The sequence below is a fragment of the Mya arenaria genome, chromosome 8 (assembly GCF_026914265.1).
Source record: "Mya arenaria isolate MELC-2E11 chromosome 8, ASM2691426v1".
Taxonomy (NCBI): Eukaryota; Metazoa; Mollusca; class Bivalvia; order Myida; family Myidae; genus Mya; species Mya arenaria.
In genome coordinates, this window is record NC_069129.1 from 31,143,681 (window position 1) to 31,162,013 (window position 18,333).

General features: G+C 33.7%; 1 protein-coding gene across 1 annotated transcript; it reads left to right on the top strand.

Annotated features, from left to right (window-relative positions):
- Positions 1-282: 282 nt before the first annotated feature.
- Positions 283-17,932, top strand: LOC128243445 (RNA cytosine-C(5)-methyltransferase NSUN2-like). The gene is made up of 22 exons (XM_052961229.1): positions 283-396; positions 680-763; positions 2,751-2,887; positions 3,433-3,534; positions 3,775-3,880; positions 4,739-4,810; positions 5,007-5,088; positions 5,269-5,393; positions 6,104-6,159; positions 6,583-6,657; positions 7,102-7,232; positions 7,641-7,714; positions 11,137-11,258; positions 11,739-11,827; positions 12,119-12,350; positions 12,877-12,969; positions 13,668-13,803; positions 14,279-14,353; positions 15,116-15,257; positions 15,896-15,938; positions 16,507-16,631; positions 16,990-17,932. The coding sequence occupies exons 1-22, from the start codon at positions 373-375 to the stop codon at positions 17,037-17,039; spliced, it is 2,175 nt and encodes a 724-aa protein (XP_052817189.1). The 5' UTR covers positions 283-372; the 3' UTR covers positions 17,040-17,932.
- Positions 17,933-18,333: the final 401 nt, after the last annotated feature.

Genomic DNA, 18,333 nt, shown 5'->3' on the forward strand with positions numbered 1-18,333 from the left:
TGTGGATAATAACCCTGAAATGTGTATAATAGCTCGTAATGTGCCAATTGTATACTTAAACTTTTAAGTGAAATTGATTTATTATAAACTGGTACACGCATTCTCTTTTTTTCCCCAAAAATATTTTTACGAAAAGTAACATAGGGTACCGATGTAATGAATTGTAGACTAGTACCCTACGTTACTTTTTCTACAAAAAAGAGAAAGAGGGTACCAGTCTAATGAATTATGGTATCATGAAGCCGTTTTGTCTAGATATCCGTTTCCTTGTTACGGTGGTGTCTATGTAACGGTCTCTACCAAAATTTCTTGCCGCATCCGGCTCCTCAATTGCATTGTTTTCCTATAATTTACTAAAATTAAAAAATCAACATGCCACAGAAACCAAAGAAGAAGGTAAGAATATGAGCTTCAGTGCATGCTTAATAAATGAATGATGTGAGTTCCTGTTTGGGCATATATTTAGTGAATATTTCATAATTTAAATTCCTGCTTTTGTAGAGGTTACATACTACTAAATTTCTGCACTTTCTAATTATAGTCATTTAGCGCATGCATGTGTCTTAGTTGTCATAGGTCTCCTCACCATGTTGTTAAAACGAAGTTGTATTTTTTTTCTAAATCAAATAAATTTACTTGGTAAGAAAAAAAGATTGAATTGTCAATATTTTATTTTCAGCCTCCACCATCGGCGAGCTCCTATGAAAACATCACATTTGCTAATGCAGAGACTCAAATGTCACAGTTTGTTAAGTATTACAAGGTAAAAGTAACTCCTGTTCCCCTAGTCCAAATTGTAAAAAGTTAGTTGTATTATTCAAATATTTTGCCTTTGAAATGTTAGCACTTTTCACGAAAGCTTAAACAAATTGGATTTCATTTCCTGAGCAATTTTGCTCTCATTGTTAATAAAGAATATATATCTTGATGTTTGACAACATATTTTTTTATAATAAGGCTTCTAAAGTAAACCTAGGAGGAAACGTGTACCTGATGTCAAAACTGTTGGTTTGATGGGATGTGACCGGCAAATTTTGAGATAAGCTGACTATTGCAGGACAGAAATCAGTCTGTCCGGCTTTTTGACCCCGTTAACTGTGTTTTATCTTTCTGGTTTTATGTTTAATGCGTTGGTTTTATCTTTAATGCGTTAGATAAATGTATCGCATGTGTTCCAGGGGTCAACACTAACCATTTTTCCAAGGGATCCCGAAGGGACACCAACATTTGAAATCAGGTGTCCTTCATGAAATTAGGAGTCCCTTCCATTTTTTACATTTTTTCATTACTTAACCTGTTTAAATATTGAATTTAACATGCAAATACAGTGCCTTTTACTTTTCAATTTGTAATTCAAGTAAACACCATATATTATACATGTTTTCAACAGCATGTAATGACAAATTAGTAGCACAATGTCAGACATAGGAACCTCTGGCAATGGCAGAGAGGAAGATTTGGGTCTCCAAGTCAGTAGATAGGGTTCAAAAGCAGTAGCATGTCTAAGTCTCTTTTGTTTTCAGTCAAAAACAAAGATGGATACAATGTAAACAAAAACTTGATGTTGTTACTATTTTTAGATTTTCGGAAAATACACGTAAAATATGCCATGTGGTTCAGGGTCTTGTCATATGTCAGTGCTTTTTGTTGAGAAACAGTAGGAATATTACATCTGGCTTGTGAAAAAGTTTATATTTAGTAGAGCTGCTGATCAATCAATCAATCAGCGTGCCCAACAGGTATAGTGCATACTGTAAGAGCCGATGACCAAAAATGTTTATGCATTGATTGCATTTTATAAAACTAAAGTTGGAAATTTTATTTCTATATTGTTTTGATCAAAGCATATTTACAACAAAGAATTTTGAATAGTAGGATTCCGGTATTTGTGCCGTAAATATTACTGTAACAACTCGAAGGTCGCATCATTAAGGCATCAATGTCAGTAGTGTTGGCTTCTTTTTGGGGTGGTTCTGACACATAAGCAAAATAATTCAACATAATTATTAAACCGATAATAAAAGTCACCTCTGACCTTGTTGATTATGTATACAACAAAACGGAAGCGTTAACCCGCATGCGCACTGTGAAATGACCTGTTTATTTATAGATTCATGACGTAACTATAGTCAAAAAGTCAGCCATACTTTCGCTTTAGTGTGTTCGACGTATTAATAAAAATATCCTTTTCACATGCACTTAAGAAATTTAGGGGACCCAAATTTAGGTAATAAATAAATGAAACGCTATTTATTTATTAATATTTAGCTTTTATCAGTCAAAATTTAAGTGTCCCGACGGAATACCGGACTTCAAAGATCAGGTGTACCTCCCGAAAAATTGGTGTCCTCGGGATCCCGGGACCCCGTTAGTGTCGAACACTGTGTTCATTGGTTGCTTTTGGCACAGTGCCTGTAGAAGACCAACATATTGCCAGTCTTTTATGCAGCAATCATAGCATCATTACAATTTTACGAAGCCGTGTCAGGTAAGAGAAGGGAATAATCAACAACTGTATCTAATGAGAAGAAGAGAAACAATGTTTTTACTTGGGATTTTTCCACCTGTTTTGTTCTGACATATTTTCTTTCTTTCTGACAGATGTCAGACACTCTTTTTATTTTTCAGCAAGTCTGGATGCGGCGCTAATACCCTTCATAGCTCTACTGTACTGACAGAGCCAACCTATTAAAACTTAAACTGTTAAAACAGTATTAATCACTTGTCATAATTCTTTATTTCTATTGCAGGGAATCGGATTGGTTGGAGAAGAAGAGTGGAAGCATTTTTTACAGTCTCTCTTCAATGAGCTGCCTCTGTCCTTCCGTATATCAGCCCGTACTCGCAGGTGTAACAACATCTACGATGGAAGGCCAGGCGTTCTCAGGTATGCCAAGGTGTTCATAATCATTTTTAGTGACCAGGCTTATACCTCAGCCAATGGGATTGCCAGACAGATTCACATGGTATACAATGAGTTTTCTTTGTGTGATTAATTGCCTTCTAAAGGCTGTTTTCCTTTGCGATTTTTTTTTATATTTTTAATGTTTAATATTTTCCCCAATTTGTACAGAATAAAATTGATTGTAAAAAGGCAATGTATAAAAATCTAAAAAAAGAAACAAAATCTTGACAAACTAACTCTTTTTCGGCACAGTTTATGCATATATAAAAAATATAAAAACATGAATAAATGATATTATATATATATTTTATCTGAAGGTCAAATTTTATTCCCCATTTGGAATGCACAGTCAGTGAAAATAATGTTGAAAAAACTCACTGTATAACTTGTGTAATGCTCCAAAGAGTTTTGGAACTTCAAAAAAGAGTATTTTAAAGTGTGTTAATGATTAACTATGTTGTGGTTCCTTATCTGAGAAAATTATTTCACAGACAATATGTGTGATATGTTGATATGTCATATTTCAGTGAAGCGGAGGTATTGCGTGAGTATCTGAAGAATGAGATCATTACTAAGCTCTCTGGAGTGGAGGTAGATGGCGAACCATTCCAGATCAAGTCTATACCCTGGTAACCTTTCAATGATTTAAATCTGATCCCTGACTATTGTCACAGATTAAATGAACATTTAAATAGAAAAAGATGAAATGTCCTATGCTTTCATAATACAGAAACTTCAATGAGTTCACAGATACAAACTACAAGTTTAATTCGAACCAATTTTTGTTTATTTTTATTTTGTACACACTGTACTGGTTATTGAACTAAAGCATTTTATAATACACTAAATTTTTCCTAAATTATAAACAGGTATCCAAACCAGATGGGATGGAAAGCAAGCACAGACTTCAAAATGCTATCACAGTCTTCAGAACTCAAACCAATTGCTGAGTTCTTGTTCAGTGAGGAGAAAGGGGTAAGATCTACAGATTTACACAACTTAATTCAGTTGTAAATTCCAAGCTCGAACCTACATGCATTTTAGCATACAGGAGAATCGGCACATGTACTTAAGTGGCTTAATTTTGATGTTGGTTGGATACGCTATGATAGGAGCAAAGATGTTAAAAATGTTATATTTGTTATGAATAATCTGTTCTGCAATCAAACACTCATATTTTGCAGTGCTCAAAATTAACACAAGCACTGGTAAAATGTCATCCAGGCTTGCTAAAATTCTGAAATTTATATAACAGTGCTTGTTAAAAAGTTTTATGCCAAGCAATAGTATTAGAATTTGGGCTTGTTTATTAAAAAATCTTGAAAAATTTGATGACTGATTTGTAAAAAAAATTATATTGTAGATGTTTTGAAACGATTAAGAATCTAGTTTTCTGAGCCTGAGTCTCAAACTCAGACTCGAGATGTAAATGAATACCGACCCTGGTTTATTTGCATAAATTATTTTTCATTCGTTAATAAGTTACTTAAATAATTATAATTATAATATATAATAATCATCATTTTCACAACATGGTAGTAGTTTTTAAATATTGTTTTAATGGTAAACTGAGGGCTATTCCAGTAAAACATGTAACTCCGGGGGGGGGGGGGGGGCAATTTTTGAAAAAGTATATTGATGGGATTCTTTTTTTTGCTAATTTTGACCCCTAAAGGGTAAATTTGCTACTGTAGGGGGGTGGCATGATTTAAAGTGCCTTCCCCCTGCGGGTTATATGTTTTAATGCAATAGCCCTGAGATGAGGTTTGTACCCAAAAGAGATTATTTCCAGTCAATGAAGGGTATTTAATAACATTTTTCTTCATGTTGCAGTTGACGTTATTTAACCAGGATTTGACCAGCATGATTCCACCCCTGCTTGTGGATGTTCTACCGCAGCATAAGGTAATGATGGATAATTGTGGATTACCGAAGAAGATAAGTCATGCTATTGTGATAACCTTAGTGTTGTCGCTGTACTGCTAAACTTGAACCTTTGCCATAAGACTTAAAGCCTTTCAACTTATTTGATTAAAACTTGACATACATGTTAACAGAGACAAACTTATGTTGGCAAGATTACAAATTTCCTCTCTTCCAGGTGTTGGAGCTTCACTGCGGGGTAGGTCATCAGACGGCCCAGATCATGGAGCTACTATATGCCAATCCGAAGAAAATGCCAGGTACAATATAAGCTTTCTTATTTTTTATGTATAGGTATTCCTATATTGGAGGTGATGATAAGTAGATTGAAATGTGTTTAAGATGAGAAAATTGAAAAAATGATACTGGTTTCCAATACTTTCAGTCATAATTATAAAATAAATAAATCACACTTATATAAAATAAAGATGCATTTGTAGATGGTTTTCTGGTGGCCAATGATAAAGACAGAAGCCGAACCCAGTATCGCATCAATCAAGGAACAAACATCTTATACACACACCACCCAGCTGAGACCTTCCCAGACCTGTACCTTACTCCTGAGGTGTGAATACTTTGGGAATTATTATCAATTATTTATCATGCTTATGCCAAGGCATTCTTTATTATGTTGTCTTGACATTTTTGCTTTTCTGTTTTTCAAAGAAAAAGTCCAGATATTGTCATAACCTTGGCCTTGGCTCTTTATTAACTTTGATCATGATATTATAATTTGTCAAGATGTTCAAATGAAGCTTGGCCTCGGCTCTTACTTTAACCTTGGTCATGACATTACTTTTGTTCAAGGTATTCAAATGAAGCTTGGTACACATGTTGCCAGAGACAATAAGCCCATGCATGCAAGGCCCATAACCCATTACTCTGGCTTTAACAATTATTGAGTTAAGGCCCATGTTCGACTTGAAATCTTTTAGGGCAATCATTGATATTTCCCCTTCATGTTAAGCTCTTGTATATTTTTTTTGTAATGTAAGAATTTAGACTTAAGATTAAGATTTTTTTTGTAATGTAAGAATTTAGACTTAAGATTAAGATTTTTTTTGTAATGTAAGAATTTAGACTTAAGATTAAGACACTAACAAGTAGTATGCATCTTAAAAGAATAGGTGCTCATTGAAAAAAGGCACACACATTCATGTACATGTAGTTCATCCAATTTATATACATAAAGTCAGTTATGTTATGTTTTTTTTATTTTATATAGTATTATATGTATATGTTATTTGCTGATTTGATCTGATGGTTTGTTTTCAGCATGACCAAGACAGCAAAGTCCTGTATGATCGCATCTTCCTGGATGGAGCGTCATCGTAAGTGTTATGATTTTGACAATTGGGTCAAGTTGATGGATTTAGCATTTTAATATTTCTGATTATTTCTTAGGGATCATTTTATGTCTTCAGATTTTGACAATTCAGTGAAGTTGTGTAGGCTTTAACATTTTGCATTTTAATATTTCTGGGCATTCTTTCAGGGATCATCTTAAGTGATAATGTATTTTACAATGCATGATATGTTTTCCTTTCATCATAAAATAGAGGGCAGTTATATAAAGGGTAATGAATGTCCAAAGTGATGAAGCTCATTTAAGACTCTTTGGCATTTAAATTCACATAATTGTATTAAAAATAATGTGAGTAAGAAAGAACGTAAATGTGTCAGCTATGCAACGATCACCTGTGGTCCCAACTGTTATCAATAATAGCGAATAATACTTTTATATTGTGTTTCAGGAATGATGGTTCATTGAGGTCAAACCCTAAACTGAGGATTGGCTGGTCGATAACAAATGCTCAGAAAAATCATACGTAAGTAAAATGTTCTTCCAATCTTATTTTACTGATTTATTCTGTTTCTTATTTTATTGTATGTCATTTAACCCAATTTGATATTAATGCAGTGTATTTTTTCTGACCGGAATTTGGCCCCATCCCTTATGCTAAAAATAAGTTTTACAAATCGAGAAAATATATTGTTCGTTTTAAAAAATTTATATATAATGTCAAAATTGGACCCCATAGCATTTTGTTATGCAGATCTTGTGAACATTCTGAAATAAACAAACTCAATCAAATTTTGTAACGATTTTAGTTCATTTTTTTAAGCATTTTTGTCCATTTTTAGGCAAAATAGGAATTCTCAATCAGGGTTTTCTCTTTCCAATATAGTGGAAAAATACAATGGTAAAATTTGGTATTTTGCAAATGGTTGTAAATCTAACCATTGAATCTTACCTTTGCCCTTTCCCACAGTGAGTTGAAGAAACAGGTACGACGAGCTTTGGAGCTACTGGAGATCAACGGACAGCTAGTTTACTCCACCCAGTCAATGAACCCACTGGAAAATGAGGCTGTTGTGGCTGCCATCATGAGTGAGGCACCAGGTGAGAAACACAAGACAATCATAAAGAAATCTGTTCATTTATGTATTTTTTGCTCTGCTTATGATATATTAGTAATATAATTTTATGTGTTTAGAATATGTTCTTATCATATCATGAGCTATGTTAAAATCTTAATAAACATCTCTTCTGTTCTAATATAGTGTGTGTAAAACATTGAAAGTCTTATTGGTGTTGTGATCTATTTGCTGGCAATAAATGTTTGGTTGTTTGTTGTTGTTTTTTGGAATCTGTCAGTGAAGTCAATATGTGAATTATTGGATCTGTTTCAAACTGATAAGTAACCAGAGAATCTATGGAAAAGTAAACAAACATCCATTTAAGAATACTTGCCAGACTCATTACAGAGTTCTATGAATTGATGTATTTACTACAGTACATGAATTTCAGGTGCACTCAAGCTAGTGGATGTGAAGAACAAGCTCCCCAGTTTTCACATCCGCCAGGGCATGACACAATGGAAGGTATACTTATTTTGTTCATATTTAATAAAATGTTGCATATGTTTTAATTTCTGTTAGGAATTCAAAATTATTTTTCTATTATTATTTGATTTTAACATTTAACTTAACTGATATTCTGTTTTATAAAGTTTTCAAAATAAGGCAGATTTGCAGTTATGTTCCTAATCCTACTTTCATATGGAGAATTTCAAGTTCTCAATATTTACCATTTATGGTCACCTCCTTCTGTTTTATTACTTTGAATAATTTTGTGGCACGTCTTTCCTATGTTTTGTGCCTATTGACCTACATACAGATTTATTCCTGACATTGTTAGGTAGGACCAAGGCAAGCCATTCAATGATTTTGTCAATAATGCCTTACGGTGAAAAATTCTGACAAGTATTTGCTACGTATTACATCATAAAGCTACGAAACAAATTGAGCATATTTTGCTTATCTATATGGACAGGCCATTTTTACACTTGATATCATTTTACAGGTACTGGTACATGGTTAACTGTTACTTTTCTACACAACTAGACTTGTATGAATATTCTCTGTTAGGTTTCACTTGTAATGGCGACTGAGATGAAAATCTCTGGTAGTACCTATCATATATGATATGAAAATGTTTGACCCAAAGAAGAATGCTATGATATCTTGGTGGCTGTCTTAAAAATAAAATATTTAGGACCTCCAAACCTCTGAATTTACTTGTCATTGGTAATTCAATGAAGCCTTTTGACCAATCAGTTGAAATGAAACAAATGCTTAGGAAAGAAGGGCTTCTGTAAAACTCACAGTCAAATGATTTAGAGGAAAGTACAGAAATGATAGCCGGAAAGAAAGAGAGCCAACCATTGACAGATACACTTTGAAGACATTGATTTTTTATAGCAGTATGACATACATGTACTGTTGTACATGTTCAGTTTGCATGGCAACTTTTGCTAAATGCATTCGACTAGGAGGGTTTATGAATAGATATTAAAAATGGAAGATTTCATTGCATTATTTGACCCAAAGGTAGAGTTCAAAGTTTATTGTACTCCGGCCCATACACAAACTCAAGGATATACATATATCATACAAAGGTGATAGAAGACCTTTAATGTTGAATATTAATTTAAAAAAACGGGACATATTGCTACAGTTTGCTGCAAAGGAAACGGTGGTTTCGTCACATCACAGCAACCCATTGACTGACAGTGCTGTAACCATTATAAGGCCATGTTAGAACGAAGTGCCTTAGCAGGCAATTCAATGCTGAAGTTAAGAAGCTGAATGAAAAAGCAGTATCTAAGAACCTGATCCCTTTGTCAAGGGTTTCTGTTGTGAACTGATGTAAGGAATCACCTTTTTGAAAAGCAAGACAGTTCCATACCAATACAAGTGTTTGAACAGTCAAGAAAATATTTATCATTTAAGCGATATATAAATTGTTATAATTTTGTGGTGAAGAAAATTCCAATTTAATTGTTTAGTTGCATTTAGACAAAGATTTTCACTTTTAAGATGTTGTTATTTTGTAAAATAGTTATATCTAGGTTGTATTTGTTAACATTTTAAATGATGTTTTTCCGCGAAATGTTGAAATGAAATGTGCTGTTTGCTTTTTTAGTCGAGAGAACTCATTGCCTTACAGAGTGCAGTGTAAAAGAGGTAGTGACTTCAATTCAATTGCATTTAAAACTTGTTTTAAATACTTTTATAGTCATTGTTAAAAATGTTGATGTCTTACATTTTCTATAAGATAGCAATTGTTATTTAATTTTGTTTTAAAAACTTGAAGATAGCCATAATTTAGTTTGTATTAAAACACCTTGATTTTTTTCTCAGCAAGACTGAAATGCTTACATATAGTGTCTCCAGAATTTGTCATTTAAACATTATGACTCTTCACATACAATGAACTTGTAAGAAAAATTGCATTTAGTTTTCCCAAATTATTGTTTGCGAAGGAAATGGGCCGGTTTTTTCATGACTCAAAAAAAGGAACCGGAAAAGATGATGGTCAATTGTGAGATGTATTTGGTATACTGGTATCAAAGTGGTATTCATGTTTTGAGAACTGAACATTGTAGCTTGAAAAGAAGATAAGGAAGATGTAGAAATTCCTACAAGTTTTATTTTGGTCATTTTTGCCGGAAGGTGTTAGCTACCGTTATGTGAACATTGTTGAAACATTTACAACATGGAATTCCTTCAAGGAAAGCTTTTACAAAACATACATGTATGTACCCATAACCCCATGCATTGTATTTCTTTGTGTTAACTTAGAAATGGTCATTGTATTTTTTTTATTTTTTTTTCCACTGTTTTTTTTAGGACATTTATGGTGAACTCTTCAGTCCGTCAAACATACCATTTGTTTTCTGATCTGAAATACAGTTCAGTGGTAAGCTAACACAAGCTGAACCATCTGAAAACTGTGTGATGACATAAGTCAGAAAAACCTGTTAAAATCCACTGATTTTTTATTTCAGAATTTTGCATCAAGAAATGTCTTATAAACTTCCGTGGTAACTACTCGTACAGTATTTTGTTTTTTAAAAAATACTTGTATCGAGTTAAACAGTGGATTAACAAACATTTGTATCTTCACACTGTTCGTGCCATTATCAAAGGAATGGAAAAACTGCAATGAGTTACCAAGTTATAAATTTATTTAGGTAATTAAAAGGTCACAGGTAGGACAGATATCAGATGTCGTTTTGTTAAGAAGAAAGTGTTAAGTGTATGAAACAGAGTTATTAAAAGGTCACGGGTTTGAAGAATTTCGGAGGGCTTGTTGTTAAGTTTATGAAGCAGAAGTACAGAGACAGCCCATCGAACATGTTTCATGTTATGATATAGCAGTGGACCTCTACATATGAACTGATGATTTTGCCAACCTATTAATTTTTCACTGAACAGTGTACTTGTTCAGAGATTCGTTTAAAATGATGTGGTTTTGTCCATTAATTTCAGAGATTGAGTTTCATAACACCATTGAAAAGGACCTTCATATATGACCTTTTATGCAGCATTCGTTTACACTCAAAATTAAACATTTAACTATTGGTCACAACAAAAAAGGGTTACTTGATTATTTGTTTTGTTCAAGATATACACATTTATTTTTGCATACTGGAAAGGAATGGAAGATCAACTATACAAGTAAAATATGGTTTTGCCAGTATATGATCAACAGTGGAACATTACACTGAAGAAAAAAATGGCATTTCATGCTGGTAACATATATAGCTATTGTCCTTATCGAGAATCATGGATTTGACATAAAAATACCATAAAACATGTGCAGTTTGAGACACTGACTTATTTCAAAACATAATATCACAAGACATATAAGGATAATGATTAAACCACTCTTCAAATAATATGAAACTTATTAACGTTCATGAATCTGTATAACCTTTTTTGCCCGTATAACCTCAAAGGTGATGAGCCAGGGCCTGGTGTTCTACGACAAGTTTGATGACGCCCCGGCCTGGTACCAGAAGGAGAATGAGCGCTCTCTCTTCCCGCCGGACAACATTGGTGCTCTCAACATTGAGAAATGGTGAGATTAATATGGTTAACATTACGAAATGGTAAAATGTATGTGGTTTACATTGAGAGTTGATAGGATTATTTTTTTATAGTTAGGTCTTGAGTTTTCATCCTTGAGAGATGGTGAATTTTATGTGGTTATTTTTGTTTATTTTTCATTATTGAGAGATAGTGAGATTTTTAAATCTTAAGAAAACAATTTTTAAAAGATAACATGTAATGTGTGGGCATTTTCATCATGGGTGTTGTACAATTCAGTTCTTATGTCTTATTTCTTTGAAAAAAAATTATTATTAGTTATAATACAATATATTAGAGGTAAAAGTGGGAAGTTTCTATCCGTTTCTTAATTTAATGTCGTTTAAATGCTTTAATCCCCGTAAGCTTTGTGATCAGAAGACAACATTGTAATTCACTTGTGACTGTTTCTTGTTTGTTCCTGAAAGAACATACACATTGAATACACAAAGGGTACATGTGTATTTTTCAGTCTTCGTGTGCTGCCGCATGACAATGACACCGGTGCCTTTTTTGTGGCTGTCTTCATGAAGATGGGGGACCTACCCTGGGTCAAGGAAGGTAAGTGATGCATATAATCAACAATTTACACATAGAAATGAATAAAATCTTGGTGTAATGTGATTACATCATCAGAAGAAATTCCACTATTGGTTATCAAATATCTTTCAAAGCCTCCGAAAAAATTAATGTGCATTATATATTAAGTCTTTTGGCTTAAAAAATGCTCACATCATCATCAGAAATTCCACTATAATTGTTTGTCAAATATCCTTCAAAGCCTCAGTAGAATGATGTGTATTTAATTCATGTGAAAAAAAATTATCGCATGAAAATGTTTGAAAAACTCAGAGGCAGAAGAGGCTAAGGTGAAGATGGAGACTGACGAAGCTGGTGGAATGGCTGATGGCGATGCCAAGAAGGAAGAAGACAAACCGAAATATCTGACTCCACTGAGATGTGACGTGAATGTGTCCGTGACTGAGATCGAGTGGACCACGGAAATCACAGACGAACAGCTGAACACACGCACTGATACAGAGGTGTCCAACTTTGGACTCCCGGAGATTAATATTTCCAAATGGTGAGTACCTTATTATGGAATTACCTGAAATATTTTTTAGTGTTATGTTGCTTGATAAGACATGGTTTGTTGTTTTAATGAGAAGGTGTCAATCAGGTAGTGCTTCTATCTTACGCAACAGAGTGACATATGATATAATACAAAAGTTACAAAATGTTGATCAGGCCTTTAAAAATAAATACTTCCGGTTTTGGTTACCAAACCCCACTGTTTTAAAAGTTTGTTTGTTATAAGAATAAGAAATGTGTTTAAAAATGTAGTTTAAAAAGCTTTTTACTAAAGATATCTTGTACGCCACTCTGCAATGATGGCAATATCATTCTTACATGCTGCTTATAAAAAGAAAGAAAACAGCCTTCCTACCACACAATTTTATTTTTTTAGCCTCAGAATAAGGCTTACATTTCCTCTTTGATACATGTATGAATTTACTAGAAACTTGTTACTATATAAGAAAATAATATCAAACATTAGGTAAACCCAGAATTATGAGAATCAGGTTTTGTCATCTTGGTATCTCTTGCAGTTGTATCCCGCTAAGCCTGCAGAGGAAGATGAAAGCTGAACGTAGCGGCTACAAAGAGATCACTGAGGATAATCCAGACTGGGCGAAAATAAAGTAAGAAACATTAAAAAAAATTAAACCTGCCTTGTAGATTGGAATAAATCCTTAATTTATTCCTGCTGATATTGTTTGGTTAAGATTTGTTTTAGGACCTGAAATGTGTTGTTTTTTCGAAAACTCCAGGTATTTTCATAGATTTGGGGTCACTGTTGTCGGCGTGCAACAACTTAAAACCTGTATATTATATCCTGCCAGAAACAATAAGCCCAGTATATTATATCCTGCCAGAGACAGTAAGCCCAGTATATTATATCCTGCCAGAGACAATAAGCCTGGTATATTATATCCTGCCAGAGACAATAAGCCCAGTATATTATATCCTGCCAGAGACAATAAGCCCATGTTCAGCAAGGGCTATAACTTAGGCTTTAATAATTGTTATCAGTTATGCCCCTTTTACACTGAAAACAAACAGACTTGTTTTTGTGATTGCCTCACCATTTCTTTATTCACACATATATATATATCAGTTTCACCAAGGTTTTAAAAATATCTATATTGAATATATTGGCAATATTAAAATAGATGTATTACAAGTAATTTAGGATTTGCATTTTCCGTTTTGGCCTAGTTTTATGTGTGAAAAAATTATTTGTGATTATATAATTTCGTGGTTCATTTATACAAAGTGAAGTTAAGAGCTTTGAATTTTTTGGAATACAAGTCATGAACCCATATTATATATTCTCCAGGGACCGGTTTGACATCAAGAAGTTTGACCCCGTTCCCTACATGCTTCAGTATGATGAGGACGGACAAACGAACGCTATGTACTACTTTTGTAGTCCCGACATCAAGAAGCTCATACTTTATAATAAGGATGCTGTGGTGGGTGTTACAAATGCTAACAAGTTACTTGTATATAAGTTTTTTAAATTGAAGAAAAAGAACAAGGTTTTGGTATTGTTTTGTGCAAAGTCTGTGCAAACATCTGAATATTTGCCATAAAAAAGCTCGAGAAAGCAAGTGGACTGGTAACATGTTATATGCCAGGATGATAAATATTGTGAAAATTCAGTGAGAACCAATCTGTAATAATGTACATTACATGTATGTTTTTAAAATGAAGGAACACCGATTAGTTCGCAGTATGTTATCAAAAACATGACACTTTCTCAATTCTGCAAAAATAAAAGCGATATTTATTTTGAAATACAAGTAAATGAATATAGTTATTTAAAAAAAAAAACATTGAAGATCGAAAAAAAAAATGGGAGGAAATGTCTTGAGAAATTGTGAAACTACCGTAGTATCCGAAGGATAATAACTAACCCTCATAATTAATGCTTTTCTCTGTTTTTAGATGTCGAGGAAATCTGCTGGAGGATTGACCTTTATGAAAGGATGTCTAAACACCTGTCAAGACCTCTACCCTGGGGTAAGACCATTCTGAAGGTTCCCTGCAAGACTGCAGTATTTACCTGAAGTAATAGGAATTACTACAGTCTTGCTAGCACGCCTCGAATTGTTTGTCATAAAGCAATTTAATAGTATACAGGATCATGTCAAAGGCAAAAGTTATTTTGAGAACCAAATTGGACATTTTTAAACTTAATGATAGTGAGGTGATCTAATGGTATTGGTGTTTAGAACTGGAACCCATTAATTGCATAAGTTTATACTAATATTTCTTAAAGCTCAATTATCAAGACAGCTGGTTGCTCTTGGAATGTCTTGAAGTCTGTTTCCTTGGTATTAACCAGTACTGGGGCTGCATTCAATAAGCAACTTCAATCAAACTTTAGCTTAAGAGTCGAACTCAACTGTTTTGATTGGACTGTAAAGATAACTGGCCAATATACTGAATGTAATCACTACGGCATATCTAAGGATAAAAATAATTTAAATACTGCCCCTGGAGTCCTTTTTTGTGAGTAAACGAGAAAGTACTACTGGTTGGGCTTGAACCCACAACCTCTTGGACAAAAGGTTGAAATCTATACCAGAAGATGGATATGCCGACACCTATAAAGCTACACCAGTGCCACTCTGGTAGGGATCGAACCCATAATGTCTTTGGTGAGAGGCAGGCACCTATACCTAAAGACCACTTCTACTCTCTTCAGTGTATTGCATTGATATCTGTACATGACGAGAATAATTTTTTGTTGAATCTATAATTCTTGTCTCCTCCTACCAGGCTGTTCTTCCACTGATGCCGTACATCAACAAGCGACTGTTGAGTGTCCCCAAATCGGACCTTGTTCTTATGCTGGAGAATAAAGAAGTCCTGTTCGATAAATTCTCCGACAAAGTTAAGGCCACTCTGGAAGGGATGAAAGGTTGGTATATTTGTTGTGTGAATAGTTTCAGACTTACAAGTTTGAGTCAAGTAAGGGTTAGACTAAATCAGGAAATATTACGAGAAAGAAAAAAAAGCTTAAAGCAAAATAAGGAGAATTTTTATAATTATGACAGTTCAACATGACCTTCTGAGGGAACTAGTCATAAAATGGTCAAGGTCACATTCATGTAAAAGATATGTTCATGTTCTTATATCTGTACTTATACTAAAATCAATGTAATTGATACACCTTATTACATTGCAAGTCCATCATGGAAGCACGCCTGTACACAATTTAAATGTTACATTAGGGCTATTACATTTAAACCTATAACTCACAAGGGGAAGGCATTTCTTAATTATACCACACACCAACAGAAGCAAATTTACCCTTTTGGGGTCCAAATAGCATAAAAGACGCCCACCCATATGCTATGAAAAGAATTGCCTTTCCCCCCATTGGTTATATGGTTTTCTGGCCAGATTTCAGTTAATAGTGTTTCACAAAGGGTTGAGTTGAGAAAAAGCTTAAAAGGGAATTGAAGAGTGTTGATCAAAACCTGTTGTATGTGGAAATGTAAGTAATTTATATCTATTATTATTTAATACAAGCTGTATATATCTTGTCTCTTTCAGATGAGACTGGTTACATGTACTTCTACTATGAACCGAAGGGAAAGTAAGTTCTTTTATCATTATTTTCCTGTCTTAGACAGTACAGTCAAACCCTGGCTCGAACTTTCAGGGACCAGCAAAAATACCTCGAGCCTCGGGGAAATTTGTGCCAAGCTTGAATGCTTATCTTCTGTATAAAGAAATCGGTCCTTTTCATCTAGTTTGAGTTAAGCGAGTTCGAGCCAACAGAGTTTGACTGTATGTTAAGATAGAGTTTTAGCCAGGTTTTAAAAAAGGAGAGGTTGCTGCAGAAGAGTGACAGGGTACATAGGGCACATTTTATCGGGCTGAATAAAATTTGGAACATTTATGATTTTGAAAGAAATTTTAGGACTTGTGTTTAATTGCAGTAAGATTAGGTTTCAATTGCCAAATGTGAAAAGTTTGTATGTATTGATAATCAAATTATATGTTTTAATCAAAATCAAAATAATTACTCATTAGAATTTAATTCTATCAGATGAGCAAAACATTGGTAAAGATTCTGGTCTCCATTAGTTTACTTACTGATTTATCAACACATAAATGAAATTGTTTTGCTTAAAACTGAATTCCTGCTTTTAATATTTCAGGAACGCCGATCCACGGTGTACCATCATCATAAAGCGCGAGAAGTTTGATTCGTTCGTCAAGAAAACCTTCAGCCCCTACTCCAACGATGATAAACATAATCTGAGGCTCTGTGGAATCACCTCCGGTAAGGCTTGTTAGTACTTGGGCTGTAATCATGAAGATTCTTTCGAATTTTTAACTACAACTATTTTAAAAACCCTCTACTTTTCATCAAGATTATTAAAAGGCATTTACAATTTAGACTGTTTTCTTGCTTATTTTCAAAATTTGGGTGTAAAAACATTTTTAGTTTCTTTATATTCAACTTTAAAAAAAAATGTTCACTAAGATGCCTCATAAATATGTCTGTTTATTTAGTTCATGCTAAATTATGGCCATGGTATCTTTGTCGTTGTGAAAAACCTTTTCTTGACGGTTTCTTGAAAAGTGGCAACATACATTAATTCAAAGGCCCATTACTCTGACTTAAATAACCTTTGCAGATGAGGAGGAAGGCCAGGAAAACATGCAAGTGGACGGAGTTGCAGAATAGCTACTTGGTTGAATACCTTCACATCTCATCACATTGACCATCAACTTGCAAAAGATTTCAACATCCTGATTTCAAAGTTGTCTGAATAATTGCCTACGGTTCATTTCTATGATGTTGATGATCACAAATTAAGTCATGAACTTTGCCATATCTCTGAAATTAACCATGAAAAGTGATTTGTGCAGTTTCAAGAGACTGTATTAGAAACCAGATAAACTGATATTTTATGACATTAGTCGTTAAAAAAATCCTTACTCCATGAAATCAATATCTTACCATAAGCTTTATGTAAAGAAAAGCTGTGTTTTTTAGTTTCATCTAGCCTGACTTGGTGAATAGTTATAGAACTGGAACTCATATCATTAAGATCACAGAACAATTGACCGATTGATAATAATTTTGTTTTAGAAATTTAAAATGTATTAGCATCTTTATATAATAATGTCTTTGCTTTGAGCGATGAGTTAAAAAAAAGAAGACATTTTTATCCTGTTACTGTTTGAAATTTATCATACTGTAATGACTTTTTATTGTCCAATCAAATTTTATTATATATTTACCATATCTGTAATAAAATGAAGCTGTATTCAAACCACACTTTGAAGTAGAGAGTTTTAACTTCTTTTACGTCAATGTTAGATGTTGTGAATTGTGAAAAATGTACATTTTTTCCCTTTTCTGTTCCTGTTTCAGAAAAACAATCATGAGTAATTAAGGATAAATACAAGGTAAATGGCAGTACATTCTACTGTTCCCTTTTCAATTAACAATTTCTGGAAAAGTGACCTAAAAAAAAATTGTGAACTTTCAACTTGGAATGTAATATTCATGTAACACTGTTGTCATTCTTTTGTAATATCAGCAAATTTTCATAATAAAATAACTGATCAAAAGTTGTATTTCTTCCATAGGAATTATAGTGTTTACTTCATTCATTGGGAGACATATAGTGTTTGTCCAGAGTGTCAGTCTGTATACCACATTTCATTACGGCTCAATTACAGTAGAACGCTTGGACGCCAGGAACTTCATACTTGGACCCAAGAACTTCATACTTGGACCCAAGAACTTCATACTTGGACCCAGGAACTTCATACTTGGTATGCAAGTTGGGTCAGTAGATGACCCTTATGAATTATGAGGTCAAAGGTCAAGGGCCCTCTGAAGTCACAGAAATAACATGTACATCTATTGCTGTTATTAAGACATTGTCAGATACCCCCAATACACTACTATGGTACTTCGATGTGTACCATGGCCGATATTGAAAATTTCCTAAACTGACATGAATAAT

Coding starts and splice junctions, on each gene's coding strand:
- LOC128243445 (XM_052961229.1), top strand. CDS start 373: ATGCCACAGAAACCAAAGAAGAAG. Junction 6,658..7,101: donor AATGCTCAGAAAAATCATAC/GTAAGTAAAATG, acceptor CCTTTCCCACAG/TGAGTTGAAGAAACAGGTAC. Junction 14,354..15,115: donor GTCAAGACCTCTACCCTGGG/GTAAGACCATTC, acceptor TCCTCCTACCAG/GCTGTTCTTCCACTGATGCC.